This window comes from Triturus cristatus, chromosome 1_1 (assembly GCF_964204655.1).
Source record: "Triturus cristatus chromosome 1_1, aTriCri1.1, whole genome shotgun sequence".
NCBI classification, from domain to species: Eukaryota; Metazoa; Chordata; class Amphibia; order Caudata; family Salamandridae; genus Triturus; species Triturus cristatus.
In genome coordinates this window covers 1,198,082,053-1,198,108,397 of record NC_140579.1, presented here as the reverse complement: position 1 = coordinate 1,198,108,397, position 26,345 = coordinate 1,198,082,053, and the positions used below count along the sequence as shown (strand labels likewise).

Sequence of the window (26,345 nt, the reverse complement as noted above, 5' to 3'; positions counted from 1 at the left end):
CCGAGTCAAAAAGAGGTAGGTATGCACTAAAAATTAGTATTCCCTGCATCCCTGGGTCAACATGTTTCAGCCATCACACCAATACATCGCCGGAGTAGTTGGCTTTCGTCAGGACCTCACAAGGAACCCATTAGTATACTATTTGTGTGCATTCAATAGTAAAACTTCCATTCATCATGCTCATACATGCCATACAAACCGACCCATTTGGTCTCTATGTTTGTATTGTTTTAGAACCATCCAATTTAGAGCTCCAGGAGGGTACGGACACGTGGACTTGCAGTCAAGCTTTCATCAAAGGTCTCTTACCAGTCATGAACTTATTTGGGTCCGCACTGGTTCCACACTTTCAGGAAGAGACCTTTCCTGAAAGTTTGACTGCTAACACATCCACACAGTAATGTTTGGTAAAAGTGTGTTGTGTGGACCATGTTGCTGCTTTACAAATGTCAGCTATAGGGATGCTACCTAAAAAGGCCACAGACGCTCCTATTTTACGAGTGGAATGCGCTCTAGGAGGTACAAAATTTGTTTGACTTTAGTGTAGCAGATTTGAATACACTTAAAAATCCATCTTGCAATACTAGATTTAGAAATAGGATTGCCTTTGTGAGGTGTAGCAAATGCAACAATTGTTTTGAGAAAATCCTTTGTTCTTTCAATGTAGTACAGTAGCGCTCTTCTGACATCAAGAGCATGAAGAGTTTGTTCTGCTACCGAATCAGGTTGAGGAAAGAACACCAGCGACTCAACAGAGTGGTTGATATGGAAAGCAGAAACCACTTTGGGAAGAAACTTTGGGTTGGTGCGAAGAACTTCCCTGTCTCTATGAAGTTGAAAGAAGGGTTCTTCTAAGGTTAAAGCTTGTAGCTCACCAACTCTCCTCAATGAAGTAATCGCAGTGAGGAAGGCCACTTTCCATGAAATAAACTGTAGCGGACAGTTGTGTAATGGTTCAAAAGGTGGACCCATGAGCCTTGTAAGCACAATGTTCAGATTCCAAAGTGGTGCTGGAGGTACCCTGGGTGGTATTATTATCTTAGGGCCCTCTACAAAGGCATTAATTACTGGAACCTTGAACAAAGATAGATGTTGTCTGTTTTGCAAATATACAGCTATTGCTGCAAGATGCAAATAAACGGAAGTGTAGGTTAATCCAGAACGCTGTAAATGCAGGAGGTAACTAATGATATTTTGAGTAGATGCATCTAGTGGATCAATATTGTTATTAGTAACATATATAACAAATCTTCTCCAATTAGATTCATAGCATGCTCTGGTAGTAGGCTTCTTGCTTCCTTAAGAATGGTCATACATTCTGGAGGCAAGGTAAGATAACCAAACTCTATGACTTCAGAAGCCAAATCGCTAGATTGAGCTCCTTGGGATTTTTATGTCCGACTTCTCCATGGTTCTGTGTGAGAAGACTGGAATTAAGATGTACCTTTTGATGTGGAACTACTGATAGTTCCAAGAGTGTGGTGAACCACGGCTGACGAGCCCAAGTGGGAGCTACTAGAATCAGTGTGAGGGATGTTTGCCTGAGCTTCCAAACCAGAAATAGAAGTAGAGGGAGAGGCGTAAAAGCTATCTATAGGGCATTTCTTTTGGATAAAGGGTGCAGGAACCTGGAGGCGAAGTTTGGGCATTTTAAGGTGTCCACTATGGCGAACAGATCTATTTGTGGGAATCCCCATTCTCGAAAGTATGGAAGGAGAACCTGGGGATGCAGTTCTCACATGTGAAATTGTTGCCGCCTTCAGCTTAAGAGGTTGGCAATCTGATTGTCCGCTCCTGGGTGGTGCTCTGCCAGAAGATGGACTCTGTGATGAATTGTCCAACGGCTAATTGTCTGAGAGAGACGTGACAGTTGCAGAGAATGTGCCCACCTGTTTTTGTACATAGTACATTGCTGTCATGTTGTTGGTATGGATTAGGACAACTTTCCCTATGAGGTGAGATTGAAAAGCTTTCAGTGCTAGATCTATAGCTAGAAGCTGTAGATAGTTGATGTGCAGAGCTTTGTCCCTTAGATCTTGAATTGTCAAGTTGTTAAGATGGGCACCCCAACCTGTGAGGGATGCATCTGCTGTTAGCATGATCTGTGGAACAGGGTCGATGCAGGGCCACCCTTTTATAAGTTTGGTGTGTTCCATCACTGCAAAGAGCCATGGGTTCGGCTGTCTACCAACACTAGATCTGTTAATTGACCCAAAGACTGATTCCACTGACGTGCTAAGCACTCCTGTATAGGATGCATGTGCAATCATGAAGGAGGCACTATCGCGATAAATGATGCCATCATCCCTAGCAGTTGCATGAATGTCCTGACTGCAAAGTATTGATTGGCCTGAAACTGTATTACCAGATCTTGAATATTCTGAATTCTGGTTGCATTGGGAGAGACTAGAGCTGTGCAAGTGCTTAGAGTCGCTGCGAGATAAGACTGCATTTGTGAAGGCTGAAGGTGAGACTTCTTAGCACTGACAGTGAAACCCAATTGGTAGAGAAGGTCTAATGTGGTCTGAGTGTGGTGTGGACACTTTTGATGTGTGCTGACTTTAATGAGAGTCATCCAGATATGGGAAGACATGCATCTGTTGTCTTCTAAGATGTGATGCCACTACTGCCAGCCATTTTGTGAACACTCTGGGAGCAGTAGTTACTCCGAACGGGAGTACCTTGAATTGATAGTATTTTCGTGCTATCACAAACCTGAGGTGTTTGCGATGAGCTGGGTGAATCGGAATACGAAAGTATGCATCTTTTAAGTCTAGTGTGGACATAGAATCGCCTTGCTGTAGCAGTGGAAGTACCTGTTGAAGCATGACCATGTGGAAATGTTCTGAAAGTATGTACAGATTTAATGTACTTCGATCCAAAATTGGCCTTCGAGAGCCGTCCTTCTTGGGGATTAGAAAGTCCAGAGAGTACACCCCTGAACCTTAGTACTGTAATGGAACTGGTACTATAACTCCTTTTGTTAAAAGAGCTTATACCTCTTGTTTGAAGAGCTGCAGGTGCTCTTACAAGAGTTTGTGAATGCGAGGTGGAATGTTGGGAGGACTGCTGGTGAGCTCCAGGCAATTACCATTTTGGATAATGTCTAACACCCATTTGCATGATGTTATGGATTTCCAAATGGGGTGAAATTGTTGAAGTCTTCCCCCGACAGGGGTCAGATGATTGGGGGGGGGGAGCACAGGCAAGTCACTACTTATTGGGGGAAAGGCAGTTAAGCGTTTGCGTGCCCTTACCTCTAGCTTTAAAATGGTTTCCTCTGTATCCTCCTGTAAAGAAGCCTCTACTGAAAGAGGGTTGAGTGTTGGACTTGTACAAGGAAGTGTTAGGGTCTGAGGATGTACTTTTAGGCCCTGCTCTATAGAATAAGCGACAAAAGGAGCCTCTGCTTGAAGAGTCTGAAGTGCTCCCATGGATTTCGCCACCTCCGTGTCTTTTTTACATATTTTTTAAACCTGAACTCCGAAAAAATGTTTTTTTTAAAGGAGTGTTTAAAATAGACTGTTGGACTTCTGGTTTAAAGCCCGAAATTCCAAGCCAGGCATGAGGACGTAAGAGAATGTGTCAGCAGCATCAAGAGCACATCTAATAGAAGAGTCAGAAGGAATATGCTACTTACCAGTATGCATCTGTTCTTGGCATGTAGAGCTGCAGATTTGTACACTTTTGCATAGATCGCCATCTGGTGTTGGGCCTGGATGTTTGCAGTTTGTTTTTGTTCTTGGACAGTCTTTGGAAGTCACGAGTTCGGTGACTCCTCCTTCGGTCCGTACTGCGCATGGGCTTCGGCTCCATCCTCAGATTGTTTTTCGCCAGCAGGGAAATGATGGAGCGTAGTGATAACAGTGAGAAACCCATGTGTGTTGTATCTAAATAAGATAGACTGGAACAGATACAGGTAGCCGGGGAGGCAGGTGGGCGTGTACAAATCTGCAGCTCTACATGCCAAGAACAGATGCATACTGGTAAGTAGCATATTCCGTTCGAGGCATATGAGCTGCAGATTGTACACTTTTGCATAGATTACATAGCAGTACCCAGCCCTAGCGGCGACCACCGGTATCCGTTGCAGCAGTTTGAAATAGTGTCTTTAGTACAGCCTGGCCCACACTAGCTTGTTGCTTGGAATGCACGTCTACACAGTAATGTTTTGTGAAGGTGTGCGGAGTTGACCATGTGGCTGCTTTGCAGATATCATCTAAGGGTATGTTCCCTAGAAAAGCCATAGAAGCCCCTATCTTTCTTGTAGAGTGGGCTTTAGGTGGAACAGATAATGTTATTTTTGCCTTGTGATAGCAAATTTGTATGCACTTTACAATCCACCTAGCTATCCCTGATTTAGAGATGGGGTTGCCTTTATGCGGTGGAGAGAAGGAGACAAACAATTGTTTAGTCTTCCTGAAAGGTTGCGTTCTTTGTATGTAGTACAGTAAAGCCCTTTTAACATCAAGTGTATGTAGAGCCCTTTCCGCAACCGATTGAGGTTGCGAGAAAAAGACCGGTAATTCCACCGATTGATTAAGATGGAAGAGGGAAATGACCTTGGGCAGAAATTTTGGATTTGTACGAAGTATCACCTTGCTGTGATGTATCTGTAAAAAGGGTTCTTGTATAGTGAACGCTTGTATTTCACTAACCCTTCTACGGGAAGTGATAGCTACGAGGAAAGCTGTTTTCCAGGTGAGGAACTGTAGCTCACATTTATTCATTGGTTCGAAAGGCGGACCCATTAGCCTTGCAAGAACTACATTTAGATTCCATACAGGGGAAGGTGGTGCCCTGGGCGGAATTACTCGTTTAAGACCTTCCATAAAGGCTTTAATAGCAGGCACTCTGAACAGTGATAAATGCTGTCTGTTTTGCAGGTAAGCAGCAATCGCTGCTAGGTGTAGGCGTGTGGATGAATATGCCAGGTTACACCTTTGAAGATGGAGTAGATAGCATATGATGTGCAGTATGGATGCATCTAAAGGGTTGATTGTATTGTTACGGCAGTAAACAACAAATCTCTTCCACTTTGCGGCATAGCATGCTCGAGTGGTAGGACGTCTGGCTTCCTTGATAATGTTCACGCAATCAGGGGGAAGGTTAAGGTACCCAAATTCTAAGATTTCAGGAGCCAGATCGCAAGGTTGAGCTGAGCTGGGTCCGGGTGCCTGATTTCTCCATGGTTCTGAGTTAGGAGGCATGGGAACAGGTGCAGTTTTTGATGTGGTACCACCGATAGCTGTAATAGTGTGGTGTACCACGGCTGCCTGGCCCATGTTGGGGCTACCAGAATGAGTGTGAGGGAGTGCTGTTGTAGCTTCCTGACCACTAATGGAATTAGCGGGAGAGGTGGAAAGGCATATGCAAATTTGCCTGACCAGTTCATCCATATCGCATTGCCTTTGGACAATGGGTGTGGGTATCTGGCGGCGAAGCTTGGGCATTTTTTGTTTTCGTGGGTGGCGAAGAGGTCTATCTGAGGATGCCCCCACTTGCGGAAGAATGGGTGAAGAACTTGTGGATGCAGTTCCCATTCGTGCATTTGCTGCGTTTGTCTGCTGAGCAGATCTGCCATGGTGTTTTGTATGCCTGGGACGTGTTGTGCCAGGAGAAAGATTTTTTGTGGAATTGCCCATCTCCATATGCTCTGTGCTAAGCGGGAGAGCTGGGGAGAGTGTTTCCCCCCCGGTTTTTTAATATAATACATTGCAGTCATATTGTCTGTGCGAATGAGGACTGCTTTGGCTGAAATTTGTTTCTGAAAGGATTTTAGGGCTAGAAAGATCGCCAATAGCTCCAGATGGTTGATGTGGAGCGACTTTTGCTGTGGCGTCCATAGACCTTGCATTGTGAGGTGTAGGAGGTGCGCTCCCCAGCCGGAGAGCGATGCGTCCGCTGTTAGAATCACCTGAGGAACCGGGTCCAGGAACGGCCGCCCTTTGGAAAGGTTTGTGGTGTTCCACCACTGCAGAGAGTGATGGGTGCGGCTGTCCACCAACACCAGATCCGTCAGCTGTCCCTGGGCCTGGTTCCACTGCCGTGCTAGGCACTCTTGGAGTGGACGCATGTGGAGTCTTGCATGGGGCACTATGAAGATGCAAGAGCAATGAATGTTTGGCGCAAGGCTTGTATGCTTGCGATTCTGGCTGAATTGGGATAGGCTATACCCTTGGAGGTGTCTATAGTGGCCCCGAGATGTTGCTTTGTGTGAGATGGTATGAGGTGGGACTTTTGATAGTTCACCGTGAAGCCTAGCTGGTGGAGCAGTTGGATGGTGCTGTTTGTATGTTGCACACATTGGTTGTAGGACGCGGCTTTTATCAGCCAGTCGTCTAAGTAAGGGAAGACGTGAATGTGTTGGCGTCTGAGGTGTGCTGCTACTACCGCTAGGCATTTGGTAAACACCCGTGGTGCGGTTGTGACCCCGAAGGGGAGAACCTTGAATTGGTAATGCTGACCGTCCACCACAAACCTGAGTTACTTCCTGTGAGAAGGGTGTATTGGAATATGAAAGTATGCGTCTTTCAAGTCCAATGTAGTGAGAAAGTCTCCCTGACAGAGGAGTGGGAGAACTTGTTGGAGGGTGACCATGTGGAAATGGTCCGAATGTATGTATGCATTTAGAGGCCGGAGGTCCAGAATGGGCCGCAGGGTCCCGTCTTTCTTTGGTATTAGAAAATACAGAGAGTAGACCCCTAAATTTTGCTGATTGACGGGGACTTGCTCTATAGCGTGTTTTTGGAGGAGGGAGATCACCTCCTGTTTGAGCATTGTGGAATGTTCCTGTGACATTGTACGGTGCCTTGGTGGAATATTGGGTGGGGTAGATGTTAGTTCGAGATAGTACCCTGACCAATGTGAATAAAGTTTTGTAGTCTGCCCCCGACCGGAGTGGGATGGTCTGGGGAGAGCGAGGGGAAGTCATTGTGTGGGCGGTGTGGCAGAACGGGTGGTGTTGGTTTTGCCCCTGCCCTTATTGTTGTTGCCCCTGTATCCACCTCTTTGGTAGCCCTTTGAGAAGTTAGTTTGAGGAGGGGACTTGTAGGAGGTAGAGGCAGTATCGGTGGAGTAACCTCTGCCTGTGCTACGAAAGGACGAACGCCGAAAGGAGCGTCTAGGGGTTTGGGATTGTAATGCCCCCATAGACTTTGTGTCCGTGTCCTTTTTCATTTTTTCTAATGCTTCGTCCACCTTTGGCCCAAATAGGTGGTGTTGGTCAAAGGGGTGATTTAGTATGGATGCCTGGACTTCTGGCTTAAACCCTGAGATCCTGAGCCAGGCATGACGGCGAAGCAGAACACTAGTATTTATAGCTCTAGAAGCAGTGTCCGCTGCGTCAAGGGCACATTTAATGGAGGTGTTAGTAATGAGCTTACCCTCCTGTATTAGGTCATGAGCTCTACGTTTGTGTTTCTCTGGGAGGTGTTGCATAAGAGCCTCTAGCTCATCGTAGTGTGCTCTGTCATAACGCACAAGCAGCGCCTGTGTATTCGCAATACGCCATATGTTTGCGGCTTGCGAGGCAGTGCGTTTACCAGACGCATCTAAGAGTTTTGACTCCTTATCTGGCGGTGGAGCCTCACCTGATGACTGGGAGTTGGACCGCTTTCTAGCTGTGGACACAACTAGTGAATCTAAAAAGGAGCAGGTCCTTTAATGTATGCAGGATCTGTGGGGGCTGCCTTGTACTTTTTTTCTATTCGGGGGTTTAAGACCCTGGCCCTGACTGGGTCCTTGAACACCTCTGCTGCATGTTTGGTAACACCCTTAAGCATGGGCAAGATGGCTGTAGATTTATCCTGAATATCAAACGTATCCAGTAAGAAATCTTCCTCAACTGGTTCGCTATGTAGTTCTACGATAGTGTGCTGCTCGCTGCACTAAGTGGTGAAACCCTAGTGAGTCCTCCGGGGGAGATGGCCTGGATGGATAGATGTCATCCTGAGGCACATCTGGTATGTCAGGGTTTTGGTAATCCTCCCATGGGTCTGGGGTCCCTGGGGGTGTGGGGTCCAGCGGGGCGTCCGCTGGATCATAATCTGGATCCCCGTAATCAGGTTCTGGAGACGGGGTTGGGGAGTGATGAGGTAAGGGTGGTGGAGACCTGGGAGGGAGAGGAGGTGGTAGAGGTGGAGGAGATGTAGGAGGTGGTGGGGAGGGCACTCTGAAAGGAGATGTGGCAGAGTCCTTCCGTTTTGGCGGTGGAGGAGGAGCTGGTTTGTCAAGACGTCTTTTCTTGATAGACAAAATCAAGAGCCCAGTCTTTGGATCCTTTGTTAAGGTTTTTTGAGAAGGATCAGGTGTAAATAGTTCCGCTGGCACCGAATCGTCTGTTGGCGCCGATGTTTTCGGAGCCGAGGACTTGGGTGGTTTCTCTGCGCCATGCTTTTTTGGAACCTCCGGTTTTTTCGGTGTCGAGGTAGGCTTCGGCGCGGGAGCGTCGGTGCCGAGGGATTTATGCTTGTGTTTTGTCGGCACCGAGAGTCCAGGCTTCGGCACCGGTGGCTTCGGAGCCGAACTGGGTGTCACTTTCTTCGGTGCCGAACGGTGTTTGTCGGCACCAGGAGTAGGCTGGCTCGAGCCCGAGCCGCCGTGAGACTTGTGATGCTTCGACACCGGGCCCAAAGGTGGGGTGATAGAAGCTGTATGTTTGGTTTTCCCTAGGCCCGGAGGCGAAGGTGTAACCGGAGTCTCTTTCAATATGGGCGCGGGGGTGGGAGGGGGTAGAGTACTCACGACCCTCTGCGCCGGTGTGATGTCCTCCAGGTCGGAGTCGTCGGCCTCGGAAGCGCTGACGATATCTTCCTCCTGCTCGGTGTGTTGTTGCCCCGAAGCACCGGTGTCGTCTCCGAAGATGTCCGGTGGAGCAGAGGTCGATGAGTGCGCCATGGTGCGTCGAGGTCTTCGATCCCGGATAGTCTTTTTCGATCGAAAAGACTTGCAGGCGGGGCAGTCTCGGGCCTCGTGTTCGGGAGAGAGGCAAAGGTTACACACCTGATGGAGGTCGGTGTGGGGAAATTTAGACCCACATTTTGGGCACTTTTTGAACGGAGTCCTTTCCATCGGCCGGGACCGGAGTCGAGGAGGGCCCGAAGGCCGGTGCCGATGTGTGGAATGGAGAAAGTGCCTCTAAGAGAGATGAAGAAGATGATTGATGAAGAATCTCGATGGACGAGGATTTTCCGTCGAGGCTGGAACTGGAAAAGTTCGAAGCCGGAGCACGAAGTATCACATCCGAGCCCGATGGCGGAAAAAAACAATCTGAGGATGGAGCCGAAGCCCATGCGCAGTACGGACCGAAGGAGGAGTCACCGAACTCGTGACTTCCAAAGACTGTCCAAGAACAAAAACAAACTGCAAACATCCGGGCCCAACACCAGATGGCGATCTATGCAAAAGTGTACAATCTGCAGCTCAAATGCCTCAAACATTAGCTTTCCTTCTTGAACTAGCTCTTGTGCCTTTTTCTTGTGCTCTTCTGGGAGGGACTGAAGTAGACCTTCCATCTCCTCCCAGTGTGCCCTGACATACCTAGCTAACAGGCCCTGTGTGTTGGCAATGCACCAGTGATTAGCAGCTTGAGCAGCTACCCTTTTACCTGATGCATCAATAAGCTTCGATTCCTAAACTGGAGGAGGTGCATCCCCAGATGTCAGTGAGTTTGCTCTTTTACGAGAGTTAGAAACTACCAGAGAATCTAGAGGGAGCTGTCCTTTAATAAAAAACGGATTAGAGGGTGATGGGTTATATTTTTATCAACCCTAGGTGTTAAAATTTGTGCACGAACAGGGTCCTCAAAAATGCCATCTGCATGTCTGAACATGCCTTTTAACATAGGGAGACTGACTTACTCAGTGTGAAGGCCCAAGTGTCTCAAAATAAAAAAGTCGCGATCTAAGGCCTCTTTATGCAGTGTAACCCCATGATATGCTGCTGCTCTGGAAATGAGCTCCAGATAGGATACATTATCATAAGGAGGTGAAGATTTTTCAGGGTAAAGGTCTGAATCGTTATCCATGGGTGGATCAATATTATACTCATCCCACGGATTTGTAGTAAAAAGAAACATGGTCGTCATCATCCTCATCCCCATCTCCTAAAGCAGGCTGTGTGTGAAGAGATCCCTGTGGTGTTCTGAGTAATGGATAGGAGCCTGACACTATTGGTAAAGGGGAAGATGGTGGAGGGGATGGCAAAGTAGAAAGGATAGAACTTGTAGCAATGTCCTTCTTCATAAGGGGTATCTTATATCCAGTGTCTTCTGAACAGACTATCCTCTTGAAAGGAATTTTGGGTAATATACATCCAGTTTATGGATTGATGTAAAGCTTTTTCTACTTTGGATCCAATCTGTCCTTCATAATGTTTAAGGCTGGTTCCAGGGGGTCTGGAATATCTTCTTTTGATCTTGGCGCCGAATGTTTCAGTGCTGAACCTAACTTGTCCTTGGAAGTGGAAGGTTTCGGCTTCGAAGCGGACTTTTGTTTCACAACTGAGGATTTCGGCTCCAACCCAGATTTGTCTTTTGGAGCAGAACATTTCGGGTCTGAAGACTATCGGTCTTGGCTCGATCCAGAGCTGGAAGGCTTCACCTCTTGTTTCGGTGCCGGGCCCTCTGGCGGGGCGTCAGAAACGTCACCTTGGTGCCGACCAAGGCCCGAAGGCAGAGGTGGTGCCTAAGCCTTATGTTTGGTAAAAGATAGTTTTGGGATACAGGATTTCTCGTACTCACGACAACCTGTCCTGCTGGGATGTTTTCTGACTCCAACTCGATCTTGAGGTCGGAATCTGATTCTGGGACCGAGAAGGCCTCCTCTTCTTCCGCAGCTGTTGCTTCTTCATGTTTGGATTCTTCTTCGAAGACATCCTGAGTCTGCTGAGTGCCTTGGTGCTGCATTTCTTGTAGTCGAGCCCAACGATCTCGAAGAGTCTTTTTTGACCTGAACAAACGACAGTCCTCGCAGTTTTCTTCCTTGTGCTCCAGTGATAAGCACAAGTTGCAGTCCTGGTGTAGATCGTTGCGAGGATACTTTGAGTAGCGCCGGGGATAGAATTGAAACGGAGTCCGTTCCATTGGCAGAGGGGTGGATCGACGAGGCTAGGCACAAAGGCCATCCATGATGTTTTCGACTGAAGAGGAGACTTTCCCGATCGAATGGATACGCAGATAGAGGAAAACACGCACGATAACAAAACTGTCAAGGGTAGAGTGGATTGCGCACAGAGGAGAACCCGAGGGACAGTTTCAAACCGGAGCACAGCAATACAAGTCCGAACCGAATGGCGGAAAAAAAAAATCCAACAATAGAGTCGATGCCCATGCGGACGATCACTGAAAGGAGGAGTCCCCTTTACCTCGTGACTAGGAAAGACTACTTCGAAGAAAAACTTGCAAACAACCGGACCCAACACTAGATGGCAGGAGTATGCAAAGCATGTGTATCTATAGCACACATGCCTCGAACATAAAATTAACCCTCAGGACACCCTAGATCATTTTAAATCTAAGATCCCACCCAATAACAAGGTTGAATCCCTTCACAAACACTAGCATCTGGATGAGGACTGTGTGATGAAGCATGACAATTGGGATTCCAGTCGGTGGGAGCCCTTTTAATACCACAGGGAGATCCCTTTGGGCTGGCATGGAGAGATAGAGTAAGCACAGTAGGGGCTTGCTTCAGTTTTTGTATGGTTAGATGTTTGGGAAGGTTAGCGAACTCTATCACTTCTCACTCTCTCCTTCTTGGAATATGGCATTTACAACAGAAGCATGTTACTGTTTGCAACAAACAGACCTCCTAAAACAATACCACCATTTGAACACTAGTTTTACCCTCTAGTTTGCATCTCCTACAGCTCAGAACAATAGCATGGTGACGGACGGAGCCCTGAAAGGTTTCGGTGCAGAGATTATATGGTGTAGTGTACATAATGGAGTCCTATTTCTTTTGCTGAAATCCAAATGTAAACCAAATCTTAATGGAGTACAGCAGTTGTTTGATAAGAGTTGGAAGCAGTAAAAATGGCAATAGGTTGACCTTCCCAGTCTTGTACACAGCTCCAAGTAGAAATACATCATGATGCTTTTGGATGGCCAAAATGTGTACCATCATTATCCAACTCAACTAGTCAAACAGAAACGCTTTGCGGATAAAGGTCTTTCAGGAGTAGCAGGTCAGCTTCAATACGGTGAAGTGCCTGAAAAATAATTCCTCTAGGAAATAGCTTAATAGCATGCAGGTCCTAAAACTATAAATGAATCTCAGGACTCCTCCAGCCCCCAGGGCACTTGAATTAGTGTTAGTGTGCTCCAGAGCATGGCAACCAGTTACTGTGTCCCAGTTTATGGCCAGTAGAATTACTAGTTGCACACTATGCAAAGCCCATAAAGACAGATTGTATTCATTCACCATCACCTACTTAGATAAACTATGCCGCCTCAAAGATGTGCTACATAGTTGTATGAGCGGTTTTATTGTAAGAAAGCAAGGACCAGCCAGGCTCATAAACTAAGACAGTCTTAATGTCAAGAGTAAAAAACATAAGGCTCAGCCAATATACTTATATGGTCTTGATATAAAAATCAGAAATGGGTAAACAGGGTTTAAGGAGGGACCCATTAACATCAACTTGCTTTGTATTATAGACACCGGCTCAAGAGCAAGAAGGTGAGTAGCAGTATACTTTACTAGGTACATCCTGCCAAGTCAACTCCTAGCTTAGCATTCATCTTTCAAAGATGAAATAGTTTTTGGTCATGGAGGCAGTATATGATCAATGTTATAAATTAGGGCTATGGTGGGATGGCTAGTTATATGAGAACATCATTGATTAGGTGTTTAGTGATTTCAGAAGTCATATGGGAAGTTAAAAAAAAGAGATTTAAAAATCTAATAGCTGAATTGCCTCTTAACATTTTGACATTTTCCTTTATTAAACCATTACCCACATAAGCCAAAACAACAACATTGGACAGGATTTTTTTTCTGCAGTCAGTTTACTACATAAAACTACAATGTTTCAAGTACATCCTAAAGATGTCAAAATCAATTACTTTTACAAAACATAACTTCTGCTACAAGACTTCGTAGCATGAACAGCAAATGACATGGCAGTGCTAGCAACCCAAAAGTAAGAGGTCCTTAAAAGTCCCTAAATAGTAAGAACATGGCCACATAGAATTACGTTTTATTCAAACAGTAGCAATTTAATTATCTTAACACAAGAAAGATTTTGCGTTGCAGAAATAAAGATCAAGAATGCATTACTGCATGATTTGTGGCCTCTATCCTTTTTTACAAAGTGCTGAGCTACACCATGGTCCCGGAAAGAATTCTTATAGCATGTTAGAAATGCACACAATAAGACAGAAAGGCCGAAGAGTAGTCACCTCACCTGAGGATGTAGGACAACTTTGAGGGGCACAGCTTTCCGCAGACCCTGCTGATCAGAAGGAGCGCGCATCACGTTCTGTGAAGAGCCCTGCTGCACCAGTTGGAACTTCTGTGGCTGCTGAGAAGAGTTCTGTGGTTGCTGCATCTGAAGCTGGATGGTCACCACCTTAGTAGGCTGACCCTGGGCATTCTTGGCCTGAGTCAGTGCAGCCAGCTGATTGCTCTGCAGCAGGATCTTGCCAGGCATGCCACCTAGCATCACTTGCCTTGGGCCGCCCTGCCCACCCTGGGGAGGCTGTTGCAGTACCAGGGTTATCCTCTTAGGCTCACCCTGTAAAGACAAAGAATTACACTAAGAGAAAAGGAAATTTAACTAAGTTGTAACATCAAAGAAAATCAAGTGAATGAGGTCGGCAGAAAGAAATACTGTAAATCTAAAAGGTGGGCACCCTATTAAACCCTCATACACATAAAAAGTTCTTCACAGTATGTCCTTCATGCGTTACAAGTAGTCATAAATGTTTGCCTAGTTTTCACTTACTGGTATAGCTTGTTTTGCTAAGTAGCGTAATGAATATCCAAGCCTTTTCTACACAATCAACCTGGGCAGATTGGTTTCTTTCAGATTTAAAAACCTTTCCTGATCATTTTATTTGCAAAAAACATCTTATCCTACCACATACTTATGATACTATTGCAATCATCAGTGTGACCAAGTTCCTCATGTGAGATGGTTGATGGGTAAGGAGAGTAGTCCAGAAGCAAATATTCCATTGTTCATTTGACACATCATGTAACACTTTGTGATCCGATATGGTGAAAACATACTTACCTCTAAACTACAATTTTAAGAACTTGAATGTGTGGACAACCAAGAACGAACAAAGATGAATTCTTGACCAAATAGAATTTAGAATACGTTAGGCATCAAAGACTTCTAAACTACCAAAATACCCCACCAGTAAAGGTGACAATAGCACCCAAGGAAGCTACCATTAATAAAATGGCATTAGGACCTGGGCATGAGAGAGGCAGACCAGTGACAGAAGCAGAATGTTAATGTGCACTAAGAAAGAAGTAATCAAGGAAAACATGTCAACCTCTCATACCATTAACTAGAGGAAAATAATGTGGGGTGTGGATTGAGCTTACACCAAGGTAGACACAACAAAGAACAGTTTGTTCACTCTCCTCTATGTGATGTCCTGCAGGTCTGGGAGTAGAGCAGGAGACGGGGTTCCATCACTGACCCCACATCTGCAGACCAGAGGAGATCATAGCATTGGTTGCCCAGCTGAACGCCGGGGCCCACGAGGTAGGCCACCTGTGGGTATAGGGATATAAAGGGGTGAGGGGTGGAGGTTTCGGTCCTCCTTTACCAGCCAGAATAAAACTTGCCCAGTAAGTAGCAAAATGAGGTGAGGGGGGCTGGGGATCATCACTCCCTAAAGGCACAGGTAGTGGAACCGCAGAAGAGGGGAGTGGCCCCGATGAAGTGAGGAGCTCAGGCTGACGTAGGGCCCCTAAGCTCCTACTCCATCTTATGAAGGCCCTGCCTCCATCTAGAATAATGGAGGTGGCAGGCTTCTCAGTCTTAGACAGTGAAAGTTCCCATGTTTCCTGATTTTTGAAGAATCCCTGTCCTGTCTGCAATTAGACGCAGACGTTGTCTGACCTTAGAACTATGAAAGCGTCAAGCAATTCCATCAATTACATAGCTACAACATTTGATGGGGTTATGAGGATGCGGAAGGTCGCTCTAGCGGCATTCATATTTATATTGTTGGCTTATCAGAAGCCCTGAAGGGCCCAGCACCACAATACATAGAAAACAGGTTTTCCGACTTGGCGGTGTTCTAGAGTCTGTCTCCTTTCTTTACAGTGAAAAGGGAACAATGGGTGACTACATTTGCCCCCTTCAGGGAAATTGTCCTGCAAACTGCCAGTAAGGCTAGGCACTAGGATATGGAAGTGTGCAGGGAGATTGTCTCCCTAGACTGTTTGATGGCAGTGCACTATCGACAGGCCTCTCTCATTGGTTTCAAGGGACAGTTGAGACCTCTGCCGCAAATATGCCCAACTGAACCCAGCCTGACTAAAAATAAGAGGAACTCAATCCTCTTACTTCTTTATAGAGCCTGAGGAGACCTGGGCAGAGCAATTGGTCCAAACCCACTCCCCACAACATCAAAACAAGAAGAGAAGGTTGTCCTCTCGATGACAATGGTTAAGGCATGAAACACACCCATGCCATCAAAAGCCGAAGAACATAGGCTCGCAGCAACCGTTACGCTCGCAGCCATAGTAAGGAACCCGACTCAACATCATCTCCTAAGATGACGACACCCAGCTAATCCTCTCCCTCACAAACAAGCATACAATCGCCAGAAAAACATCCACGACGAGATGAAGGCCTCGCCACATGGATGAGAGACACCTGCCCCAGGCTCAACTCAGACAAGACCGAAGACCTCACCCTGGGGCCCAACACCGCTGCTTGGGAAGACTCTGGGTGGCCTGCCGCATTAGGATCTCCCCCGCCCCCACATCCAAAACGAATAGTTTCTTACCGGTCGGTGTAGTTTTGCAGCTTGCAGAATTGTTTGGATTCACATGCTGTGCATCATTTCGCCATCTAGTGGTTGGGTCCAGAATTGTTGTATGTTCCTTTTTTTTTGGGGGGGGGGGGGGGTCCATGGGTGTCCTCTTGTGACTTCCACGGGCTTCCTGCAGAAGATCCCGCCTTTGATGGCCATCTTCGGATTTGTTTTTTTCTTTTTCTTCTCATCCTTCCAGGCGGAGGACGGTGGGGTTCACTAGTGAATCCAGAAAAATCTTCAAGCTGCAAAACGACACCGACAGGTTAGAAACAATTCGTTTTGCAGCATGAATCTTTTCTGAATTCACATGCTGTGCATAGACCTGGTAGTGGTTTGTTGGTCTTGTGGAGGCTGGGTGGAAGAGGAGTGTTGGTTTGTGAATAGATGTTGTAAGAACTTTTGTCCAACTTGCGCTTCTTAATTCATTTAAATGTCCACACAGTAATGTCTTGTGAATGTGTGCACTGATGACCATGTCCCAGCCACGCAAATGTTTTCAATTGGAGTATTTGTTAGAAAAGCGACAGTAGCTCCTTCCTTTCTTGTTGAGTGAGCCCGTGGAGCACCTTGAGATGTATGTTCCGCTTGCTTGTGGCATAACTGTATGGCTTGCGCAATCCATCTTGCAATGGTGTTTTTGGTTACAAGTCTTCCCAAAAAACTATTAGCAAACGATAAAAAGAATTGCTTTGACTTCCAGTATTCCTTGGTTCTTTCAATTTAATACATGCCCGCTCTGCTAGCGTCAAGCGTGTGCAAAGATTTCTCTGCTTGCGTTTTTGGATTTTGAAAGAAACTTGGTATTTTTATAGTCTGGTTTACATGGAATTTTGATACCACCTTTGGCATAGAATTTGGATCGGTTCTCATGTCAATCTTGTCATTATTTATTTTGAAGTAGGGTTCCTGTAGTGTTAGCGCCTGTAATTCACAAACTCTACTTCGAGATTATTGCCACTAAAAAGGCCCTCTTTAGTGTGACCATTTGTGGCATTGCTTTGTGTAGTGGTTCGAATGGTGCTTTCATCATCTGTGCAAGAACTATATTTAGGTTCCATGTGGGTGCTGGCACCATTTTTGGAGGTGCGATTCTTTTCGCTCCTTCTAGGAACCTTCTGAATACATGAGAAGTGAGGAAACATTTCCCCATTTCAATTCTTGAATACGCTACAATTGCTGCTAATTGTACTTTTAATGATGTGTAGCTTAGTTTACTCTGTAGTAAATGTGTCAAGTACTTTAGAACTGTTCTCTCCTGTGATCTTTTTTGAAAGATGTTCAAGGCACCAATGTGTATATATTTTCCATTTTGCTGTTTAACATCTTGTTGTTGGCTTTCTAGCTGCTGTCAGAACAGCCATTGTGCTTTCTGGCAGTTTGAGATGCCCAAATTCCAAGTCCTCAGGAGCCATGCTGTTAGGCTGAAGCTCTAGGGCTCTGGGTGAGGTACCTTTCCGTTTTGAATTGTTAGTAAGTATTGCTTTTTTGGTAATTTGTGCATTGTTACCCGAGATATCTCCATTATCTCTGAGCACAAAGTCTATCTGGCCCACAGTGGTGCAATGAGAATCATTGTCAATTGGCTGATATTGCATTTGTTGATCACCCTGTGGAGTAGTGGTATCGGGGGGGAAAGCATAAGCAAATATCCCGGACCAGTCTATTCATAGCGCATTCCCTAGGGACTTATTGCAGGATTGCCTTTATGATAAGCTTTGGCATTTTGCATTGTGGGGGTTGCAAATAGGTCTATTTGTGAAGTCCCCCATTTCCTGAAAATCTTTTGGAGTTCCGATTGATTCAGTTCCCACTTGTGGAATGAGGACGTTTGTCTGCTTAGTCTGTCTGCTTCTACATTGTCCTTTCCTGGTAGGTGTATTGCTATCATGTCTATGTTCTTTGGAATTGCCCATCTCCAGAGTTCTTGAGCTAAAGTTGAGTGCTACAGACGGAGTTCCTCCGTGCTTGTTTATGTAAAACATGGTGGTTGTGTTGTCTGTATCTACACCTTCTTTCTGTAGAGCTCTTTCTGAAAGGCTTTTAAGGCTAAGAACACTGTTGTTAACTCCAAGATATTGATGAGTTTCACTGCATCCTGCTGTGGCCACAATCCCCTTACTTTGAGGTTGTTCATATGCGCTCCCCATCCTATCTGGGAAGCATCTGTTATGGTCACTGTTGGGGTTGGTTGTGTGCAAAGTATGCCCTGTGCTAGGTATGTTTGTTTGTTCCACGATGCTATCTCCTGATGAACTGTATGCGTGGCAACCACTAGATCCTCCCAACTCCCTGTTGCTTGTGACCATTGTGTCTGGAGCCATTTCTGAAATGGTCTCATGTGTAATCGAATGTTGGGAATTAAATGAATGCATGAAGCCATCATTCCTAGTAGTTTCCCCACGGTTCTCACTGTCAGAGGATGCCCATCCTGGTATAGAGGAGTCTCCTTCAGTAAGGCTAATCTCTTCTTTTTGCTTGGGAACGTCTTTTCCTAACACTGTATTTATTTGTGCGCCTAAGAACACCTTTATTTATTCCGGCTCCAGCGAAGATTTTTCCTAATATATTGAAAAAACGAGCTGAACTAGTGTCTCTATCACTTGTTGTACTTGCTGTTTGCAATGACTGTAGGTGCTTGCTTCTACTAAGCAGTTGTCTAGGTACGGGTAAACATGAATTCCTTGTCTACTCAGATGAGCGGCTACTGTTACTAGGCACTTTACACTCTTGGTGCTTATTTCAGGCTGAATGCCAGCACTTTGAATTGGTAGTGCATCTTGTTGACAACAAATCTGAATAGATTTTTGTGTCTTCTGTTCATAGAGATGTGTAAGTATGCATCCTTTAAGTCTATGGTTGCCATGTAATCTACTTTTTGTAATTGCGGTATCACCTCTTGCACAGTAGTCATTTTGAATCTTTGTGTTTTTATGAATTTGTTTAGAATATTGGGTGCAATGTTCCGTCTACTTTTGGAATTAGGAAGTACGTGGAGTAAATGCTGTTCTTTTCCTTGTGTGATACATGCTCCATCGCTTGTTTTCTTTGAAGCTCCTGCACCTCGGAGTAGTTGAGATAATTCCCTTTTGGAATTTATCTTTTTGTTTGGTCTTTTGTTTGGAGGTTGCTTGCTTAGCTCCATGCAGTAACCATACTGTATTATGTTTAATATCCATTTGCTCGAAGTGATGTCCTTCCATTTTTGGAGGAAATATTTGAGTCTGCCTCCTACTGGTGTAGTCTGCTGGAGGAACTGTGAACTTACAGGATGTTGTTTTTGTATAGGCCGAGTCCTTGTGGGCACACGCAGTGGTGTTCTCGGTGAGTGTGCAAGCTTTGGAATGGAGTCACTTAGTTGTGGTCTGTGGCCCACCTCTTTGTGGCTGGCCTCTGCCACGGTGACGCCCTCGAAAAGATTGCCTTCCTTGCCGATACTGCCTGTTCTGCTGCTGCCCTTGCTTTTGACCCTGGCTTGCTGCTTGGTAAGTTTGCGGATATGTTCGATGAGAGGTAGTAGGTTGGTGGTTACCTCTACCTCCTGGTCTTCTTGCTGGGTGCCTCTGCGCATGCCTGAGTTGTAGGGCGCCCATTGACCTTGCTGTTTCGTTGCCCTTCTTTAATTGGTTTAGTTTGTCGTCAACTACGCTTCCAAACAGTTGTTCACCAGTGAACGGTGAGTTTAATATGTTGCTTTGAACTTCTGGCTTGAAACCTGAGATTCGCAGCCATGCGTGTCTTCTTTCAGTGATGCCGATCACCATTTGACAGAGGAAAAATGAAACGGGAGTAAACCAGTTATCCCAGTTGAGATCGGGTAAGTAATATAACGATAGAACAATGACAACTGGTATATCAAACAGGGGACTGTTCATAAACTGTATCAATCACAAAGCACAGGAAAGGGACAAGGGAGACCAAGGTAAGGGGAAAAGGTTATTTGCATACAGAAGCACAAATTTACAACTAAATTGCGGTAGCCATAACAACCAATTATGCACTGGAAGTGTTGCAGTGAGTAAACGGTGCAGTGACACCAGTGTTTATGAAACGTGAGGCGGCGCGGAAACTATACACAGTGGGGGTCAAACTAAAGTATTTACAATAAACGGGTACAATTTCATTGTTTGTAAAGAGACCCTTTGATTGCCGCAAATGGCGTTGTGGAGTCGACGGCGTTTCAACCTGTATAACTAAAGGTCATCATCAGGTCGATGGTTACATAATTCTTGAATTGTGCTCTGAGGTCACTATGGGGAGCGAGAGTCCAAGGAATGCGCTCCGTTCGTCTAGGTTGCTTCACTAGTAGGGAACAGCGTTCAGGGCTTAGATGAGGTCTTGTGGAGAAATAGTCAATGGAGGGCGGAGAGTATTAAGCCGGGCTGGAAGGTGAATTAACCGGGCTGCGGGAGTGAATCCAAGGCGAGGAAAGGTCAGCAGAGTTGTGTCCAAGGTGCCGGCATAAATCCGCTTTACTTACACCCCCCCCCCCCCCGATATATGCCAGCACCTTGAACACAACTCGGCTGACCTTCCCTCGCCTTGGAGGCATCTAGGGCTGACAGCAGACATGTGTTCGCAATGTTTTTACCTTCTTCCACTAAGTGGCTAGCCCTTCTTTGGAACTGTTCTGGTAGGTTCTTTAGTAGGTCTCCTACTTCCTCCCAGTGTTGATAAGCATGCCTGTTCAGAAATGCATTAGAATTAGCTATGCGCCACTTGTTTGCTGAACGTCTCTCTACCTTTCTCCCCACAAGGTCCATCTTCTTGCTTTCTTTCTCTGGTGGTGGATAAACTGTGGTTGGTACATTAGCTCTTTTCCTAACTGTGGAATTAATAGAGTCTGCTGGTACAGACCCTCTGATGTACATAGGGTCCTTTGAGGAATGTATGTACTACTTCTCTCCTCTTGGTGTGACTGCCCTGCATGTTGCAGGCTCTTTAAAGGCCTCCTTTCCCTGATCCAATACACTTGGTAGTATAGGAAAGAATTGGTCCCTTGATTGTGTTGGCCCTCAAAGTCTCGAACAGAAAACATGATTGGTGTTTTTCTTCCTCCAGCTGCACACCATACATTTCAGCTGCTTTTTTAATGACCTGATTGTACATCCCAATGTCATCTGGTGAGGAGGGCCTCGAAGAATATGTATCCACAGCCTCTTCTGGTGATTCGGCGTGGAGATCTTGCCATGGCAGGTCTTTAGCCTCGGAGTTCGCCGAACCCACATACGTGTGTTCCTCATCTTCCCCCTCTTCTTCAAAGAATTCTTCTTCGAGTGGTTCGGGTGTCGTTGGAGGCTGCAATTCCTTGATGACCTTCTCCCCTTCCGTTGAACTTTTTGGTGATATCTTGAATTGCTTCAAGCTTTCGTCAAATTCTTTCAAATTCTTTTTTGCGCTGTAAAATACTTGCCATTTCACTTCCAGCCTCTTCCTCTTCTTTTCCATCTCGACCGTGTGAGTTTCGGCATCAAGACCTTTAGCCTTTCTTTTCGTGCTTGCTGACGCCGATCCGGCCCTTTAAGCTTGTTATGACCTCTCCTTTGTCAACGCCAAAGAGTCTTTTTCGTGACCTTCTTTCGAGGTCTTCGATCTTTCAAAGGTCTTCGCTGTCACGGAGTACTTGTCCAAGGATCCGACGGAGTGTTTGTCTTTGGCTGCAACTGCAGTCATCAAGTGCTTTGACGCCGAGGCTCCTTTTGTGGATCTAGAGTCAGTTTTTCATGACATGTCTAGTCTTTGAGGTCAACAGTTCACTTACTTCCTTCGAAGTCTTCTTCTCGACCTCTACGAATGGGACGTGTCTGTCCTCGTCACATTCTGGCCCTTCGGCAACGTCCTACTCTTCGCTGGAGAGGCCCAGGTCTCAAAGCGATGGTGGTGGGCCTTGGCCTTGCATGTTATAGTTAGCTCTTCTCTGTCTGTCTCTCACCCTCAACCTCTTTGGGGTAAAGGCAGAGCACACGTTGCAGTCGTTACTTTGGTGATACAGCGGTAGGCAAAGGTTGCAGACCGGATGCTGATCTTTTTGAGCGTACTTATGATGACCATTCTTGCAAAACTTTAACGGTGTCTTGTCCATTACCATGCACAGGGAGGATGTGATGTTTTTACCTTTCAGCAGACTCCGGCTGTGTGGATTGAAGTCCGGAAAGTCTAAATCTTGTACCGCTGTCCAGCAGAAGTTTTTCTTTATTTTTTCATCGATTCTTATCTTAGGAACTGAGCTCCTTCCGTATCGATCCAGACTCAACAGCAGAAAAAAAGAATCTGAAGATGGTGACAAAGATGGGCGTTGAAGTCACAAGAGGACACCAAATGGTGGTATATCAACGCCTACCAACAAAAAAAACAACAACAATTTCGGACCCAACCACTAGATGGCAGAATAATGCACATCATGTGAATCCAGAAAAGATTCACACTGCAAAACCTCTGCATCGTACTGGACTCCTCGCCCACTATGAACTGCCAGATCAACGCCGTCTTCTCATCATGCTTCCACACTCTTCAGCTACTTCAGAAGACCTTCAGATTGATCCCCACTGAGGCCAGAAAGATAGTCGCCCACACACTCATCAGCAGAAGGACAGCTGCCTGAAGATCAACTTGGACAAGGCAGAAGTCCTCATTCTGGGAGCCTCCGCTTGGAACGACTTCTGGTGGCCCTCTGCTCTAGGTAGTCCTCCTAACCCCACAATCCACACACAAAACATCAGCATCGTACTGGACTCTTCGCTCACAATGGACTGCCAGATAAAAACAGTCTCCTCTGCCTGCGTTAACACACTCTGCCTGCTTCAAAAGAGCTTCAGATGGATCTCCACCGAATCCAGGAAGACAATCACCCATGCCCTCATCAGCAGAAGACTACTACGGCAACACACTTTATGCAGGCCTCACCCAGAAACTTCTCAGGAAACTACAGAACGTTCAAAACGCAGCAGCCAGACTGGTCCTCAACATCCTCCGCCGCACCGACATCTCTGAACACCTCCGAGAACTCCATTAGCTCCCAGTCAACAAGAGTCACCTTCAAGTTCCTTACACACACCTACAAAGCACTCCACGACGCTGAACCAGCATAACAGCACCACCGCCTCTCATTCCACATGCCCACCAGACACCTCCGCTCTTCCCAACTGGCCCTTACCACCGTCCCCCAGATCCGCAAGAGCAGGACCGGAGGAAGATCCTATTCCTACCGTGCCGCCAAAACCTGGAACGCCCTGCCTACCACCTCAGGCTATCCCCGCCGCTGACCCAATTCAGGAAGGATCTTAAGACCTGGCTCTTCGAAAGAACCTCAGCACCCAGTCGGCCTTGCAGCTCCCCCGTGCGCCTTGAGACCCTCACGGGTGAGTAGACGCAATTAAAAAAAATACTGATTGATATCACATCTGCTGAAAACAATCAAGGATGACTCTTCGTTATCATTGCACAACAGCAATACTGAGAAACTCCTTAGTAAAAAGCAAAGATGGCTAATACCTATAACAAAAAGACTATTTTTACACTTACGAAAGATATTACTTGCAACAATCTTTACCATATGCTCATTTACCTTACAGACCTCGAACCATCACATAATTGAATGCTTTCTCTCAGGTGCTTGGCCCTCAGGCACACACAAAGCAGTCAAGATAGGGATGTAGTTGTCCATTACCACTGAGACCACTGCACTAATGATAGCAGTGAAGAGCACTACAAAGAGGCACTGCAGCCGGAGGTGCACAGAACGCTAGAGCCCTTGGGGACTTAACTACCTATGATTCCAGCATCTTCTATCTACACATGGCACTAGTTACTTAAGAGTTCCAGCTCCACCTAGCGGTTGCTGTCCCAGAATGCTCTTTGCAGCAGAGTCTGATGCGTCTTTTCAAGAATCAGACTTTGCTCAGGTAAGTCAGACATACGGAATCTCAATTATGTCACTATTTGGCTGTCTTACAAGGAACCCCGCTCAAGATTAAATATTTTGATTAAGATTTCTGTCATGGTTTGTTTTAATATCTCTTGTCTAGGTTGACATTGAGTTTATCCTACTAATGAAATAATGAGCACGAGCGAAATCAATGTAAAGTACAATAGTCAATATGTTATTTTAAATGAGGTTATCCGCATCTGTACAGCACATATATGACCTGGCAGTGCTGTAAAATACCGTAGTGAATGCCATGCAACCTTAATACATGCAGTAAGACTGAGCACAAAAAACATGAGACTAGAACTGTAACAAAAATTCTTGCGGCGCAGGATCCAGATGTTATTACCCTGTTTAATGAGACATGCAAGACACAAGACACAAAACATGTTTCAATTGTCCTTTAGTGGCTGCTCTCCAGACACAGCCTCACGGCAGAAGCCTGGCTCTGGCCGAGCGTACACAAAACAGAGGAACAAGTAGATGTAAGGTTTCTGTACTTGATTATCATCAAACGAAAGTGTGATTGTTACTCAAGGTAGAGAGGACCCTTTAAGTGAGGCCCATCCAGAACTTCCTCAATATGGAGTTCCACCACTCACCCCTACCATCTCCCAAAGAGCAGTTCTTCAGAAAGAATAATCATTAGCTCTTTGCTAACAAGGTCTTGGTTGAATTTATAAATAGGGCCCGATCACCATGCTCCTCACCTCGGTGTCTGTACCTCCAGCCACATGAATGCTGGAAATATACTTTCGCTGGCTGAGAAAGCAGACCTCAACCTCCTTGCCCCATGTCAGACCACAAGCATTAAAAACTACTCCACTTTGTTTTGTAACTAATACTGTAAGCCAGACTTTTAGATAATTCTTTTATTGAACATCAAAGAAAGAAAAGGTCATGTTATACAAGTGATCATTTCCAAATTCCATGTCACAGTGTCTTTTACAGGCAGTGGCATTATGTATTATATTAGCATACATTACTACAATGTCACAAACCCTTGGCTTCTGGGCGTTAATGGTTCCTCAAGGAGGGGGGGGGAAACAAACGGGGGCTCACACACAATTCCACGATACATATTCCATTTAGTCCAGAGCATTATCCATTTTCGGGGACAGCCACAGGCCATATACACTGCTTTCTCCCGTGCCATAAACCAGTCCAAGTCCTCTCTCCAGGCACTGAATGTCGGTGGCGCTGTTGCTCCCCAGAGTCGAGCTATATTTCGCTTGCCAACCATCTGTCCAAGCGTCACCCAGATGTTGCCCTTTGCATTCAAGTCTGTGGGCTCCCAGATATTTAAGAGACATCTTTTGGCCACAAGTCGTAGAGTAACCCCCCAAAACCGCGCTCATGCATTCATGTACTTTTTTCCAGTAGTTTTGGATTAGTGGACACTCCCAGAATATGTGTAGGAAGGTACCCTCCAGGCCACATTGCCTCCTACACATCCCATCTTCACTCCTGCCCATTAGTACTAGTTGCCGTCCAGAGAGGTAAACCCGGTGTAGAATCTTTAATTGGATCAATCTTAGTTTCGCTGAAATGGCGACTTCCTTAGGGGAAGAGAGTGCTTCTTGCCATTCCTCGTCGTCTATTTCTAGACCGTCCCTCCCCCATTTCTCCCTCAGTGCCAGTAAAGGGTCTGGAATGTGATGTATAAGTTTTTTGTATGTAAGGGATATGCCTCTTTCTGGCAGGTGTCCATCAAGTAGCCTATCCTCAAGAGGGGGAGGACTCTGGTAGGGATGACCCAGCTGGGATGTTGGCCTGAAGGGAGTGTCTGACTTGTGTGTATCAAAAGTATTCAGAGTCCGCCATCTCATGTGTCTGCTGAAGTGAAGTAAAGGACACCACTCCATGTGGCCCCCAGAGATTCCCTATACGGGAGATACCTATGAGGTCCCACTGGTCGAATCCCTTAGTCCGCCCCAATGTGCCCAGCCGCTCAGAGTCCCAGAGTGGAGTTGCAAGTGTGAGTCTGTTGGCCCACCCCAAGCTACGGTTGACCATGTGCCAAAGTTGTACCAAGTGTCTAGTAGGCCCTGTGAGGGGAAATTTGGTCAGTTTAGAGTAAAGCGCCCTTGTAAAGTCTCCACCCGGGAGTATCCACTTACCCATACAATAGGCTGGGTCATCCCCATTGCTGTACGTACATTGGTTTATGGCGGATAGGTGTGCTGCCCGGTAGTACTTTCTGATGTTGGGGAGGGCAATACCCCCATCGTACCAACCAAGAGTTAATTTTTGGAGTGCTATGTGTGGTTTCCCGTCCCATAATAGGTCCCTTTGTGTAGCTTCGATGTCTTTAAAAAACGCGTGTGGGACTGGGTCCGGGTAGTTCTGGAGGACACAGAGGAAACGGGGCAATGCCATCATTTTAAAAAGCGCTGCCCGTCCAAGGAGCGATAGGTG

The 26,345-nt window shown here is 46.0% G+C and overlaps 1 protein-coding gene across 3 annotated transcripts in view; it reads right to left on the bottom strand.

Moving 5' to 3' along the window:
* Positions 1 to 26,345, bottom strand: part of LOC146871825 (ATP-dependent chromatin remodeler CHD8-like) — a 3,469,548-nt gene that overhangs the window by 3,239,181 nt on the left and 204,022 nt on the right. For all 3 annotated transcript variants that reach the window (XM_085651762.1, XM_085651758.1, XM_085651757.1), the window contains one exon: positions 13,408 to 13,737. In XM_085651762.1, coding sequence (XP_085507888.1) covers positions 13,408 to 13,737 — 330 coding nt within the window. The remainder of the gene's footprint in view (positions 1 to 13,407; positions 13,738 to 26,345) is intronic.